The 16,704-nt window shown below is 37.6% G+C and overlaps 1 protein-coding gene across 2 annotated transcripts; it reads left to right on the forward strand.

The window, feature by feature from the left end:
* Positions 1-5,166: 5,166 nt before the first annotated feature.
* LOC106872773 (trans-1,2-dihydrobenzene-1,2-diol dehydrogenase-like) lies at positions 5,167-16,474 on the forward strand. 2 transcript variants are annotated; one of them, XM_089361763.1, is made up of 7 exons: positions 5,167-5,398; positions 9,369-9,480; positions 10,538-10,701; positions 11,400-11,649; positions 12,776-12,900; positions 15,138-15,300; positions 16,224-16,474. In XM_089361763.1, exons 1-7 carry the CDS (start codon positions 5,315-5,317, stop codon positions 16,388-16,390), a joined length of 1,065 nt encoding a protein of 354 aa, XP_089217889.1. In that variant the 5' UTR covers positions 5,167-5,314; the 3' UTR covers positions 16,391-16,474. The 2 variants fall into 2 exon arrangements, with proteins under 2 accessions (XP_089217889.1, XP_089217890.1); XM_089361764.1 differs by having other exon boundaries at positions 5,168-5,398; positions 16,227-16,474.
* The last annotated feature ends 230 nt before the right edge of the window (positions 16,475-16,704 follow it).

The following is a 16,704-nucleotide window of genomic DNA, read 5'->3' on the forward strand; positions in this document are numbered from 1 at the left end:
GAATGCTTTCATTGTTAATATATATGAATATTTTTAATATTTCCACAAAGCTCTACAATATTCGTAAAAGAAAGGTGTAGTCAATAATGTCAACCTTAACATATTACTGGTACCTGCTACTTATTTTATCAACCAGAGGTGGAAAGGAAAGTTAACTACAACAGGATTCTGGCACAGAACACAGAGATTTAAATACACACTAGAAAAATCTGATTCTACCATTTTGGCTACCCAACTGCATTTATTCTACTGCAACTATCAAATACCATTAGTATTTAAGTTGGCAGTAAGGCGATGGGCTGACAGAACCGATAGCATGCAAGGCAAAATAATTCACAACATTTTATCTATCTTCATGTTCTGCATTCAAATTCCCATTTCTTTATTTATTTATTCTGCTTTCAAATTCCACCGAGGTTGACTTTGCTATTTAAGTCAGCAGTAAAGCAGCAAGCTGACAGAATTGTTAGCAAGCCAAAGTAAAATGCTTGGCGGAATTTCGTCCGTCTTTATGTTCAGTGCTCAAACTTCACTAAGGTTGACTTTGTTTTTCATCCTTTGGGGGTCGATAAAATAAATACCAGTTGAGCACCGAGGTCGATGTAATCAACTTTCCGCCTTCCTCAAAATTGCTGGCCTTGTGCTGAAATTTGAGACCAATATTTCTTTTGATTATAAAAACACGTGTATGTAAAAATTGATTTCAAGGAAACTGGTACTAATGTGCTATTTGGCACCAGGGAAACCGTTATCGAACAAGCAGGCTTATTCCAGAGCTTTGACCATCCCATCATTTTTAGGAAGAAGTATAATTACACTATCCTTTGTATCCTATTCTTACATATGTGTGTGTGTGTGTAAGATAAGGCATAAATAAGGAACTTTACCTAGTCCTTTATTCGTGCAATTATGACATTACAGCTGTTTCTGGTAAGCCCTATAGGTGCGTTCATAGTTCTGCTTACTCGATCGGTCCATTGAGCGACTGAAAAAAATTGGACGACCTTAAAAAAAATATTGCTATCTTGGTCAGAGTTTGTGTTTCGAATGAGAAATTAGACGGAAACAAAGCCAATATAATACAAGTATGGGAAGGGGACGAAGAGAGAGGAGAAAAAGAAGATAAATGGAAGAAAAGAAAACAAAAGGAAATAGAAAGGAGAGACACAAGAAGGAAGGTGAAAGTAGAGAGAGAGAGAGAGAGAAAGAGGTGAAATCCAGAAATCCTTTCTCAGACCTTACCTAAGATTACGTGTTGTTCTTTTATCATTTGAAAACATTTTGTTAGCCTGGTGTATTTGTATTAACAGAGATATTATGAAGTATTTTCTCCCGAAATCACAATCCCATATATATATATATACACACACACACATTTATCCAGGAGTAATGATACCCTGCTGATTCTGTTACTTCAACGATACCAAACTTGAAACTCATAATTGGGAAGACAGATATAACTAGAAAAAAAAAACTGAAAGGTTGCAAAGACATTAAATTATCAGCTGAACGGGGGTAAAAAAAAAATGTTAATTTATACCTATTTGTTCCTATCTTGTCTCAAAACACATAACTTTTGAATGATCGAAGGCAAAATAATATTCAATAATAGCTAATGCAGCGCCTTATCCAACACATGTTGAACATGCAGTATTTATGATTCGTTGCCTTCAAAGTATAGATTGCTGGAGTTTAAAATTCGAAAGAGATATTTATCTTTTGAAAACTGTTATGAGAAAACAGGTTGACATTGAAAATATGATAAAGGAAACCATTAAATGAAAATGGCATTCTCTTGAAAGATTGCAGAGGGTAAGGATTATAACAACGGTGCCAATATGGCAACTAAGTACAATGGAGCACAAAGGATATTACTCAATAAAAATCTGATGATTATTTTCACACCATGAGGATGTCACAAAATGAATTTGCAAAACATTCTCGCAACTTTTGAAAGTGTCTATAATATTTTTGTTATATCTACAAACAGAATCGTTAGCATGGTGAGCAAAATGCTTAGCGGCATTTCGTTCGTCTTTAAGTTCTGAGTAGCCCCAGTGCCGACTTTGCCTTCAGTGCCGACTTTGCCTTTCATTATTACCAATCAAATACGAGTACCTCGAGTGGGTCATTGAGCCAATAATAGAAAAAACTTTCGTTGATCCTATTTCACTTCTTTACTTTTATTTGTCAATTGGTTAACCATTTCACCAATTTACTAATCGATTGTTTGATTAACCGCTGGTTCATCTATCAATAAACTAAGTTTCTTAAAATCCTTTTGCCATTCGGCGGCAACGGCGGCGGCACCACTCCTCCTCCTCCTAACTCTAGGAAATACGATGGCGGCTACCTGATCCAACAACACCTCTTATAAACTGCGAATTATCTGGGTATAAACATCATTTTTGTTGTTCGTAGTAACGATAACATTTATTTTGTTAACGATAAAAATAGATATTTTTCTTTAAACAAAAAAAGAAAACTGAGCAGAATTTGTGTTTTTGATCGTAACATTTGTATAAAATCTGAATAATATCAAATTAGCCCTGTCGTATGTTCTGAAATTTAGTCTGGCGCCAAAGGGTAGAAGTGAAACAACAGGAATCGTTACATTCAAGTTCCTTTTTAAGATGCGTACACGCATCATCCATTTTGTTCGACATTATTCTCGCTCCCGTTAACATGCACACCATGGTATTACAAGCAAGAGACACCACCGTTGATATTTAAAATGGACAACATTGAAATGATCTTCAAAATTCTGCAGAAACTACCAGATTTTTAATTCGAAACTCAGCTGACAAATTCAAGCATACTGATAATGGTCTTGTTAACCAAATAAAAATATGTGCCTGCTTCGTTTTTGCATCTGGTTTGCAAGATTCATTTTTGTGAATTCGTGAGTTGAAAAGGTTGTAAATAGAAACGAAAGAGCTTTGAAACTACTTACTGTTTAACGAAGTTAAAAAAACAATCGATTAGTTAGTTCGTTATCTAACCAATTGACTTAATAATAAAGGAGTGGAATTGAACCAGTGCGTTTGTTAATCATATTGGTATAATGACACTTCCTAGACACAACAAAATATGTGCCTAGTTGTTTCTGATATTATATATTTCAAGCTATTTTATAAAATAAAATATTTATCAAGCTTTTTGTGTCAGGGGAAAAAACGTGGTACTGACGACGCTTTCCAAGGGTTCCAAAACTGAATGGATGACGTCATTCTCAGACCAGGGACCAGGTACGAATGTTAGGAATAGTGTGGACCCTGCGAGAGATACCTAAGTTGGTTCAGGTAGCGGTGTTAAAAAACAGGGACAATCATCCCAACGGATTTCTACACAGTTACTTCTACCAAATTTCACCCACAAGGTTTTGGACGATGCGAGGATATGTTAACAAAAACAAAATCACTTCTCTAAAGTACCACGGTGTGGGTTCGAACCTAAGACCTAATATTTGGGAAACATATTATTCACACTACTACTAAGCCTAAAAAAAAAATTTTAAACGTAATCTTTAACAATGGAGATTAGTGATATTCAGACTGACACATGCCAGTCCTTACTAGTAGTGTGTGTGTGTGTGTGTTAATGCTTACAAGGAAAACGTTGAACAGGTTAGGCATGGGAGCATGCGGGATTGCAGCGCGTAGCTGCATCCACCATTTGTCGGTATCTACTTAGGTCGCCCTGTACAACCGTTTGAGCAATGTCCCAATCAGTTCTCACCCCAGTGAAATACTTCCCCATCCACTGCAACAATGAGATCACGGCGGATGAGGAAGCTGAACTGTGACTTCAAAATTTCGGTTTACTCGCCTGATGACGGTTAGCAACCCGAAACGTTGAAATCATTGTCAATCTTTTTCTTGTAAATATTAATAAATATGTACTCTCTAAAAAGTACAGAGTGTTCCTTCAATTTATTATTCTTTCTACAAGAGGCACAAGGCCTGGAATTTGGGGAGGTGGGGGTTAGTCGATTACATGGACACTAGTATTTGACTGGTACATATTTTATCAACTCTTTCGAGGAATTCTAACTCAAAACGTAATTATTCGAAATAAATACGAGTACAAATTTCGCCCAACGTTCTAACGATTCTGCCGTCTCACAGCCCTAATCTTTCAATAGAATATTGGTTTCAAATTTTGGCACAAGCCCAGCAATTTCGAGGAAGTGGGTAAGATGATTACATCGACCCTAGAGCTTGACGGTACTCATTTTATCGACCCCAAAAAGAGTGACCCCTACCGCCAGAAACGTTTTAGCCCAAGGCCAGCAAGTTCGCGGAAGGGTTAAGTCGATTACATCGACCCCAGTACGCAACTGATACTTAATTTATCGACCCCGAAAGGGTGAAAGGCAAAGTCGACCTTGGCGGAATTTGAACCCAGAGCGCAAAGACGGACGAAATTCTGCTAAGCATTTTGCTCGGCATACTCGCCAACTCCTTCCAACTCGCCACCTTATCTTACAATTTAATATTAAATTGTTTGTATATATAACCTTATATAAAAAGAAAACATATATATATATATATATATTTGTGTGTGCAAATATATATATATAAATGTAAATATATATATATATATGTGTGTGTGTGTGTGTGTATGTATGTATGCGTGTACGTACGCGTGTATGTATAGATGTGTGTGTATGCTTAAACTTTTTTAACCATCACCCCTCCTCCTCTGCATTAAGTTTTTTTTTTCTTTATTAAAAGGACAAAAGAGAGTTTGTATCCGGTGCTGGACAAGTTTGCAAAATGGTTTTAATAAATCAATTTAATTTCATAAAACATAACAATTTGTCCGCCCTCTTTTTCTTTTCTTTCTTTCAATCTTTGCAGACCCCCCCCTCTACTCTTCATACCCCCACTGTGGTAGACTGTCGTCCATTCTCTCATGAGAAACACTGATCTCTATGACCAAAATACACACTACAAGATGTACCATCATTTCGGAAAAAATTATTAAATTCTTGCTTCGTTTTGTTTTTAATAAACAGTTTCGTTTTTATTTGAATGTTTAATAAATTTTTCTGTTTTTATTTTTTTTTTGGTTTTGTGCACGTTTTCTTTTTTCTCATTAATACCCCCTTTTTATTTGTTGTCTATATCATAGACTCGTCGATTCAATTCACACAATAAATCAATATAAACCCCCTCAATAAGCATCTGTCTAAATTTAATTTGTCGAGAAAAAGCGAAGGTCACCGAGTCTCTTGTGACATACTGGCTTAGGGTTCTTGCAGCCGCCATTTACGTTTTATTTTTAGTTCCTTTACAGTTAAAACTATACAATGCATTGGGGAATATGTGGTACTGGATGTATAGCAGAAGATTTTTGCAAAGCTCTGAGCTGTATGGATCAGTCTCTACATGAAGTAAGAACTTCGTTCCTCCTCTGGTTCTTGTTTTATGTTATGGTTTTAAGAATTTGTTGTTTTGTTTCAATATTTCTTCGTAAATTATTGCAGTCCTTGTTGTTGCTGTCTTTATCAAATATCCTCGAACTGAAAAAAAAAATCCTTAACTTTACACGGATGGATATAGCATATTTTTTTTTTTTTTTTTATGCTTCACTTGTCTGAGTTAGTAGACTGCAGCCATGCTATTGCACCACCTTGAAGAATTTTACTCGAACGAATCGACCCAGAGCTTATTTTCATTTTAAAGCTTGGTGCTTATCCTATCGATCTCTTTTGCCGAACCGTTAAGTTACGAGAACGTAAACACACCAACACTTATCAAGCGGTGGTGGACACGCCTACATTATATTATATATATAACACACACACACACACACACACACGGCTTCTTTCAGTTTCCGTCTACCAAATCTACTCACAAGGCTTTGGTCGACCCGAGGCTATAGTAGAAGACACTTGCCTAAGGTGCCACGCAGTAGGACTGAACCTGGAACCATGTGGTTGGGGAGCAAACTTATAACCATTTATAGACTTGAGTGGATGTAAGAGCTTAAAACTATTCTCCGCGAGTGTCTTATATTAAGGTGTTTGACCTAGCGGTTAGGTTGTTTGAATTCTGATTTTAAAGTCTTTTCAATTACGAATCGGGGTTGCGTCCTTAAACAAAATGTTTCAATTCATATTGCTTCAGTTCATTCTCGGATGAAAATGAGTACCAGCAACAATTGCTGGTAAACCCCACAATGGACTGGAGTTCCATTCAAGGCGATAGTGCTGTATTCGTTTTGACCCTTATACGCCATGGCAACCGAAATAAGCTCCGGTCTACAGAGCTTGTAGGCTCATGACGAACCTAAGACTGCATGGTTTAGTCCCAGGTCAATCTTGATGATCAACTAATAAACTTTAGAACTTAACTGGGAATAGCCAACGTTGGTCGGCCTCAGCAAGATTTAAACTCTGAACGTAGGATGTATGTAAATGCAGGCATCGTACGGTTTCCAACAAGATTCTATTCGAATTGTGACGGGAAGTTCCAAATGTGTAAGGAAGATATATGGTAAACTGAATTAGGTTTTGTATACGACAGGCACTTAATTTTAGCGCTCCTAGTTTTAGATTTTGCTCAGATAGAGCAAGACCTGTTGTCAAAAGCATTCGGTCCCTTAGCATCCTGCCGTTTTTATAAACACACAAACACTGTTTAATATACACTGTCATTTTTTTATGAGGGATGTGATAAGATTTGTTATATATAGCAAGCCTAGTGAATTGATAGTTTTTCATTGAATTATATAAAGGGTTCACTCAAATGTAGAGATGCATGGCTAAGTGGTTAGGATGTTGGACTCCTAATCGAGAGATTATGGTTTCGATACCTGGACCGGGTGATGCGTTGAGTTCTTGAGCAAAACGCTTTATTTCGCGTTGTCCGGTCCACCCAGCTGGTAAAAAGGACTACCTGAAATGGACTGGCGTTCCATCCAAGGAGGAATATATACGCCAGAGAAACCAGGGAACCATCCCTATGCTTCTCGTGGATTAATGTGTAATAACCATGTTAAACTATAATTACGCCCCACTATTTCTCCGTTAGGAGTTCCAAAGTACCAACAAGCGCTTTTGATTATTTCCGGTTCACGAGGATATGAATGTCACAACCTCCTCCGTGGAAATCGTACCAGTTATAGGGTACCGAAGGGTTCCAAGGATTAGGAGAAGGGTACGTTGACTACATGTCTCGCAGACATTATGTTTTTAAAATATAAAAGATATTTGATATAATCACTGGCAGAATGTCTTTGATGATAGCTCTGTTCGACCAAGAGCGATTGCGGCTAAACTGCAAATAATGGTGATATCTCCCTTCATTATTGTTGATTGATATTTCATTAACTACTTGACAGAATTTCATTATTGCCATTTTGAGTTTAAATCCTGATTTCGCCAACTTCACAGATTATCTTTCTGGGATCGACAAAATACGACTGGGTGGGGTCACCATTTTGTTCTGTGTATTATATGAACATGTTAAAATAGCCATTACAGTTAAGTCTAGTTTGTATTTGATTTAAGTAGCTATTTGCTACGAGTTCTCTTTGTGCACAGGGAAATGAGTGTGGGTGTGGGTACTTGTATTCTGAAAAGTGACCAGTGAAATGTGTCAAGCCATTCTTTTTGACCGTGTACAAAGAAAATAAATGTATTCGCGTCTAAAGTTCCATAAGATACTGCTTTAAAATCGTAGTTTTCAAGAAGCAAATTTTTTTTTCAAATAAAGTAAATTCATAACATTACACACTTTTTAATAAACGTGTACAATTTTTCAATGCGCAATTGTACAATTTTAAAATTCATGTGTATAAACCCAGAAATTGGTTGTCAGGCATAAGAGCTGTAAAGTTTCTTGTACACAGGAACATAAGCATTAGAATATAATCTTTGTGAGAAAGTTGAGGGATGAAAATGATCAAATACGAGTCTAGAAACGTGGAACTTCCAGCTACCATAAGAAAATATCCCAGCATTGTTGAACTTTTGGGTTTCTATAAGCCCTTCAAAAAAATTCTGGAGCTTACCAAATGTCTTCAGGTGCAAAAATTAAACGTTTCCTTCAGACTAGCGTCACCCATCACGTATGATTGGCCATGCATTACTATATTATGGTATTTTTCGCAAGCAGAAAGGCTGTGAGCTGGCAAAAACATTAGCACACAAGGCAAAATGCTTAGCGGTATTTCGTCTACCGTTATGTTCTGAGTTCAAATTCCGCCGAGGTCGACTTTACCTTTCATCTTTTCGGGGGGGGGGGGGGCGATAAATTTAGTACCATTTGCATACTGGAATCGATCTAATCGACTAGTCCCCTCCCCCAAAATTTCGGGCCTTGTGTCTAGAGTAGAAAAGAATCGTTAGCACGCCGGACAGAATACTAAGCGGCATTCCGTCCGTCTTTACGTCCTAAGTTCAAATTGCGCCGAGGTTGACTTTACCTTTCACCCTTTTCGGGTCGATGATATATGAAACAGTTGAACACTGGGGATGATATTATCAACTTGTACCCTCCCCAAAAGTTTTAAACTTTGTGTCTATTGTGGAAAACATTATTATTAAGACTACGAACTGGCAGAATCGTTAGCGCGTTGGACAAATAGCTTAGCGGCTTTTTTTGTTTTTTTACTTGCTATTTACGTTCTGAGTTGAAATTCTGCTTTGGATGATTTTGCTTTTCATTCTTTTGGGATCGATAAAACAGGTATCAGTTGATGTAATCTATTATCCACCTCCTCCTAAAAATTCACGTCTTGAGATTATAGTAGAGAAAAATTCGCCGACGTCAACTTTGCCTTTTAAATTAAAGTACCAGTCAAGCACTGGAAATTAATGGAACTGACTTGCCTCCTCTCTTCAAAATTGCTTAACACATAAAGCGCGACAGGCCACGATCGTCACCGTCTGGCACAAGTCCATAGGCCACGATCCTGGCCCAGATAGATGCATTTAATTTATGGGCGTTTGTCGGGGTCTGTCACGTAAACGCTCCGATACCCCACAGAATACAAGAGGACTAATAGTTCAATTAATGACTTTTCAGATGATGTAAAACTTGCCACCATTATATACTAAAGATATTTTAACTATTTTTTGTTTTTTATGTGTGCATTGTAGTCTCATTTTCATAAAATGTGCTCAGCAGTCCATGCTATGTGAATGCAAATCCTAGCGCTTTATGCATTGAATCTCTTTAGTCAAAATTATTACGTTCTACACGTCAGCAGTTTCGGCTTTACAGCATAAACAATCGGGTTTGAATTTATTAGTATCATTAAGTGTCGGATAGACTTCCCTCAAAATTTGTGGATTTGTTCTACCTGAGACGTTTTCTATAAAATGCATTTATATTCATTTTTTTTTTTCCAACTAGATCGTTGCTGTTGCTGGTGATGACAGCAATGATGCCAGTGACTTCGGCACGAAGTTTAATATACCAAATACTTACGGATGCTGTGAAGAATTTGTCAGAAATAAGAATATAGGTAAAACGTCTTTTTATCATTAGACTGCGACCATGCTGAGGCACCACCTTGAATTTTTAGTAGAATGTATCGATCCCAGTAGTTATTTTTTAAGCCTAGTACTTACTCTACTGTTTCTTTTTGCCGAACCGTAAAATTACAGGGACGTAAACACACCAGCACCGGTTACCAAGCGGTGATCTAACACACACACACACACGACTGGCTTTTCAGTTTCCGTCAACCAGTCTACGCACAAGGCTTTGGTCAGCCAGAAGCTATAGCAGAAGGCATTTGCCGAAGATGCCCCGCAGTGGGACTGAACCTGGAACCAGGTGTTTGGGAAGCAAACTTCTTACCACACACCCACCCTGCACCGCCACAGAGTCATCGAATTATCTTATATTTCCAAAAATCCATGGTGGATCTGGATATACTTTTTAAAGCACCAGAACGCCACACAACATTAAGGTCACTGGACTGTAACAGCAGCAGCAGAAAAGATCGACGCAAGTAACTGGGCGGGGGTGCACGGTTTGGCGCGTAAATACTGAGAGGATCAGTGTCTGTACTTATTTTTTACTTTGTCATTGGACTGCAGCCATGCTAGGGCACTGCCTTCAAGTACTTAAGTCTGGTATTATATTAAATTCTTTTGTCGAACCGCTAGGAAACGGGAACGGAAACAAACCAACACACTTGTCAAGTGATGGTATATGTATACACACATGCAACCCGTCGAGTGTGTGTGTGTAAGCTCACCACCCCTACACAAACCCGACAGGTTTCCACACAATCTCCGTCTATCAGATTCACTCACAAGGCATTAGCTGTCATGGGGCTTTAGAAGAATACACTTGCCCAAGTTGCCATGCAACGGAACTGAACCCGGAACCGTGTGGTTCATAATGAAGTGACTTTTTTTTTTCACTTATCTATTTTATAGAAAATTTTCATAACTATATCGCATGATCTCTCAAAAATAGTGTTCTAGCATTGATGTACATTGACAATGATATTTCATGTTAGACTTCATTCACAGGTGTACGTTATTCTTTTTCATTATTGTCTATTCCAGATGTAGTGTATGTATCCTCTCAAGTCGGTGACCGTTACGAACATTGTTATCTCCTGATACAACATAAGAAACATGTTTTATGCGAAGCTCCCTGCGCTTTGAGAGCAGAGGAATGTTTTTCGCTGCTAGATTTTGCAAGACGAAATAAAGTGTTTTTCATGGAGGTATTGTATTTTTTTAATGAAACTTGCTTATTTTGTTGTTTAACTCCAGGTCATCTCTGTTTGTGTGTATGAGAGAGAGGGGGGGGAGAATAAAAGTATTGCTGTAATCGTCTGAGACACGTTTGATCTTTTCTCCGTTTTTTTTCTTTTCTCTCCTTGTCTATTCTTTCTGCCGAAGCGTTATCAGCGGGAGTATGAACGCTTGACTGAGCTGTCTTCAAATGAATGAACCCATTTGCAATTAACTTTTTAATTACTGGTATAGGGAGAGGCATAATTACCACTTCCTGTTAAGCTTCTTTCTGGAAAGTAAAGACTAGTTGCCAACATAATGTGGCTGTCTTGGAAGGGACGATTGTTACTGTTTAGCACCAGGAAGCAGCGTTTCCAGCTGGCTTTATGATACAATATCTGTGGAGCTAAACAACAGTAGCAATTGTCCTTTCCAAGATAGCCACATTATGTTGGCAAACAGTCTTTACTTTAAAGAACTTACTGAATATCTCGCTTTAGAGATTTAGAAATGTTTTTTTTACCCTGGTTACACGCAAAATAGGAAAACAAAACTTCCTTCACATAGATGTGCGGGAATGCTTCTGCTTGTGTGTGTGTGTTTACATGCGTGTTTCTAGTGGGGAGGTACTTATTTACAGTTGACTCTATGAGCACGTTAACTGGATTTATTCTCTTTTCATCAGGGCATGTGGATGTGTTTCCTGCCGATTTTTAGACACATTAAAGAGGAAATTGATTATGGTACCATAGGGGATGTAAAATATCTCGATGCAGCTCTATTTTTCGACGTTCTACATAAGGATAAGAAATCCACCACAGGAATAAGCGGAGGCAGTATTTCCAATATAGGCGTGTATCTTTTGTGGTTGGTACATTTTATATTCCGAGAGAATCCTGAACGCGTCATCACTATTGGAGATTTTACATGTAACGGTAAATATATTCTCCCCCCCCCCACACACACACACACACAGCAAAATAAAATTCGAGATGAGATTACAGAATTATTTAATCTCACAAATTACATAATGTGTACACGTGTTTCACCAGCTAGAACTAGTCATTTATGCAGTAATCGTTGTATAATCAGTTTTTATAAAGCCAGATCATCAGAAGTAAATTGAGTAATGTAACCCATTGTTGGTTACCACCGTCAGTTGGTGTTAGATACAAGTAGACTGTCTCGCAAACTTTGGACCCCTATCCGTAGAATTATTCTACAACTAGTTCAATTATGATTTCTACAGTCAAAGTGGACGTAACTCTAATTTTCTTATCCCCCACCCCCGTTTTTATTCACCCTTCCACTTCAGTTTTTTCTTGTGGTTTCTCATGTACGAGAGCATTGGTTTTCAAATAGAACGGACCATGTGCTCAGAGCCTGGAGATTGCTCGAAGACACGGCGCGTTTTAAAAACCTGTATGTCCATATGTATTCATAGCAAGAAACTATTAGCTCTTCAACGTGACATCAAATGACCAGGTTCTCTGCCCCAAAGTCTCTCATATTCTTAGTTCCACTCTCACTTCCTTCCTACAGCTTTTGTCCTTTCAATTTATTACATCTATCAACAACATTGTGACAAACTAAGATATTGAAACGATCCTCTTTTGACAGTTATCTTCTGATGAAAAGCATTCCAATCTTAAAAAACCGCGTCCTTCTATTGGACTACATCATCCAATGCGTCCCACTTATGAAGAACGTGTTGCCATTTGCGGTAGATTCGGCTGCGGAATCTAGCAATTAAATAGCACTCAGTCGGTTACAACGACTAGGGTCTTAGCTGATATGATCAACGGAACAGCTAAGTTACGAGGACAATAAACACACTAACACCAACTGTCAAGCGGTGGTGGGGACACACGCACACAAACATATGTGACCAGCTTCTTCCAGTTTCCATCTACCAAATCCACTCACAAGTGTGTGTGTGAGAGAGAGAAATAAAGAAATGCTATTTCTGCTGGCAGTAAGACAAACTAGATCTTGCTTTATCTCCTTTTTTATACTACAGAAAACACTAACGTAAATTAATTTTTATTCTATTGACCTTAGGTATTGATGAAGCATGTAACGTTATCCTTGTGTATCAGAATGGTAACAAAGCTTCTTTGTCATGTCATTCAAAATTGAAAGGAAGAGCAGATGCCTGGATCTATGGAACAAATGGAAGCATTTATGTAAGGAATTCTAACTTTAAACGTTTTGTAATTTTTTTTCTTTTTTAGGAAATTTGGAAGTGACTTTGAGAAAGAGGAAGCTTCTGAAAACAATAGGAGCAAAGAACTTATGCATTTATTGGATTGCGGTTACGCTGGGGCACCGCCTTGAAGGAATTTAGACGTGCAAAGTTTCCGTCTACCAAATTCACTCACAACCGATATAGGTGTGTTTACGTCCCCGAAACCTAACTCTTCAGCAAAAGAGAGCTTAGAAAGAAAGTACTGGGGTCGATTTGTTCGACAAAAGTTTTTCAAGGCGGTGCCCCAGCATGGTCTGCAATCCGACTGAAACACCACTTTTCATATCTCTCTCTCTCTCTCTCTCTCTCTCTCTCTCTCTCTCTCTCTTTAGGGAGGAATTTCGATTATCCCCACGTGGGGACTTGTAATGCAACACGTCTAAATATGAACGCAAAAGTTTTTGTGCATATTTATCCGCCCCCCCCCCATTTCACCCCGAAAGATGACTAATTACCTCCCTTAAACCCAATAATAGCTATCACCTATCACATCCCCTTAGATTTTTCTACTTCTTGAATCATTCATTCATAAACTTCTCCACATATAACATGGACTAAAATTTTCTTAAGAAAATACGAAATTACAATAATTTCAATGTCATGATTAGCGAAAGCGAAACCGGTCAACAAACACAATGCAAAATATATTTAAAATATGTTAAAAAATATATTAAAACTATGTAAAGTGTGCATTTTCCTTTTTATTATATATATATATATATATATATATATATATATATATATATATATATAATGGAAACACCTAGCATCATAATTCTGAAATATCTATAAAACCGTCAAAAGCTTATGTTTTTTTTCATTTATTGTTAGTGTTGCTTAATGTTTTGCTAAAATTGCCGTTTCTTTTCAGATATCATCAGAAAAAGGTAATAAAAATTCATTAGAATGACAGATCTATCGGACTTTCAAAGAGGTCAAATTGTTGGTGCTCGTACGGTAGGCCTTAGCGTAACGAAAACAGCCGAAATATTTATATCAAGAAGTACCGTCTCGAAAGTAATGACAGTCTTTGAGAAAGGGAAAAACCTCCTCGTCGAAACAAAAATCCGTAAGAAAATCAGAACTTTCAGATAGGGACCGTCGGACTCTTACGCGAATTGTTAGAAAGGATCACAAAAGTTCAGCCAAAATTACAGCAGAACTTAATGACTACCTCGAGAACCTAGTTTCTACAAAAACTGTTTGCCGGAAGCTGCACAAAGCCGGATTTCACGGGAAGGCTGCAATCAGAAAATCACTACTTTCAAAAACAAACGTTGCAAAGCGTTTAGAGTGGAGTTATCCTTTACCCTATTTCTGACCACCGACCCAGTATACGTGTGGAGACAGCCAAAAGATGCATTTGACCCAGATTGCCTTATTCCAGCTGTTAAACATGGAGAAGGATGTGATGATCTTGGATGGGGGAGGCTATATCTTGGAAATCCGTCGCCCAATGGTTTCCCTTCGTGGCAGAATTAATAGTGAAGACTATTTAAGCATTTTATCTGATCCAATTCATCCTATGGTTGCGGAACTGTTTCTGGAGGGTAACGCAATCTTTCAGGATGGTAATACACTAATTCACACAGCTAAAGTTATAACTGAATGGCACGAGGAACATTCTAGTGAAGTTGAACATTTTATCTGGCCACCAGTCACCAGATCTCAGTATTATTGAACATTTATGGTGCATTTTAGAAAAAACAAGTAAGTAGTCGATATCCTCCACCATCATCACAAGAACTGGAAACTGTTTTCGCTGAAGAATGGACAAAAATTCCTTTAGAAGAAATTCAAACTTTGTACGAATTCATACCTCGTAGAATTCAAGCTGTAATTACTGCCAAGGGCGGTCCTACACCATATTAAAATAAATTTGTTTGAAATTTTAAGGAGTTTCTATTTTGTCCAACCCCTGTGTGTGTGTGTGTCCACATAATTTTACTTTATATATAATTATACATAAAACTAATTGAAGTATCACTCAATATTTTTCTGTAAAGTAACATTTTTACGAGAAAAAGGTTGACAGTTACTTTGAAGTTTCGGCCTAATAGTTATCATATGAAGGCTGTTATTAAAACTTCGAAGTAACGCCTCGCAAAATTTTTTTTAAAATGTGTGCCTGTCAGTCTGTCTGCCAGGGTATATCCAAATATTTCTTTTTCACAGATACATCCGCCATTTTGGTCCACCAGCAAAATAACGACAAATGGTGTAGAGACTGAAATCCCGCTTGGTTTAGGGAATCAACCGACGGATGTTGAATTTAATTATCCCGGGAGCGCGGGATTCATTTGTCAGGCCGAACTCGTACGTCATTGGATCTGTGAAGGTGAGTTATCGTTCTTATTGTCATTATCACTGTAAAGGCGACGAGCTGGTTGGGTCGTTAACGCGTCGGACAAAATGCTTAGCAGCAATATTCTTCTGTTTTTATGTTCTGAAAGCAAATTCCGCCAGGGTCGACTTTGCTTTACATCCTTTCGTGGGTTGATGAAATAAGCACCAGTTAAATACTGTAATCGACTTAGCCGCTCCCCCGAAATTGCTGGCCTTATGCCAAAATTTGAAGCCAATATTATTAAGGCAGCGAGCTGACAGATTGATTAGTTTGCACACAAAGCGAAATGCTCAGCGGCATTTCACGTTCTGAATTCAAATTCCGCCGAACTTGACTTTGCCTTTCATCCTTTCAGAGTCGATAAAATATGTACTAGTTGAGTACCCTGTCCCTGAAATTGCTGGCCTTGTGCCAAAATTTGAAACCAATTATTATTAAGATTAAGATTATCAGAATCTCCCCCCCCCCCCTTCCCCCACCTTTTTTCTCTCTGACTTGTCTTATACGAGGGAGAGCTGAAAGTTTTCTGGCTTTAAGGGGATCATGAAAGGCCTTTTATCCTTTCGAGGTCGATAAAATAAACATTAGTGAAGAACTAGTATCAATGTAATCGACTAATTGCTGGCCTTCTGCCAACGTTTGAAACTTATATAACTCATATTGGAGAGGCGAAAGATAAGAAATTTGGTATTCATTTTAAGTTTGTTACAAAAGAAAAAAAAACACGAATTCCAACCATGTGCAGAGAAGCATTTTCTTTTTGTCACTCATTCAGTTTTATTCCATTACCAAATATTTCCTCATTCCATACCAAACAGTGTATCTCTGTTAGCTATGCTTTCAATTTTTTTTTCTTCTTTTAGTTTCATGCTGGTTTTCTACACAAAACCGATTATAGTTTTTCGTTCACTTAGCAGATTTCACAGAATCGCCACTTTATACATTAACTCAAACACAAGCAGTTTCGAGACTTCTTGAAGCTGTTCGAGAGAAACTTTACAGATCAAGAAATGATTTCAGCACTGTTCCAGTGGAAGAACAGTTAAGTTTTTTTGAGAAAATACGATGTACCATAATCTAGTCAGAATTTTTAAAATGAGTGTTTTTCTGGAGAATTCGACACCTGTTTTGTTGTTCTTGTTAATAAAGCATTAGAAATATCCAACTGTATTGTATTTGTCACTTTGATAATACTATTAGTTGTATCCACTCTTTTCTTTTTACTTTCTGGGTTCAAATTCTATCGTTTGCTAATTTCGCTTTTCATTGTTCCGAGATATCGATAAGAAAAAAATGTACAAGTCAAATACTGATCAATTTAACCTATAATACACTTGATACCAAACTTATGACCTAATTGTCAGTTGGAAAGCATTCGTTTAATTATAGCAGGGG

This window comes from Octopus bimaculoides, chromosome 13 (assembly GCF_046866305.1).
Source record: "Octopus bimaculoides isolate indiv1 chromosome 13, ASM4686630v1, whole genome shotgun sequence".
NCBI lineage: Eukaryota > Metazoa > Mollusca > Cephalopoda > Octopoda > Octopodidae > Octopus > Octopus bimaculoides.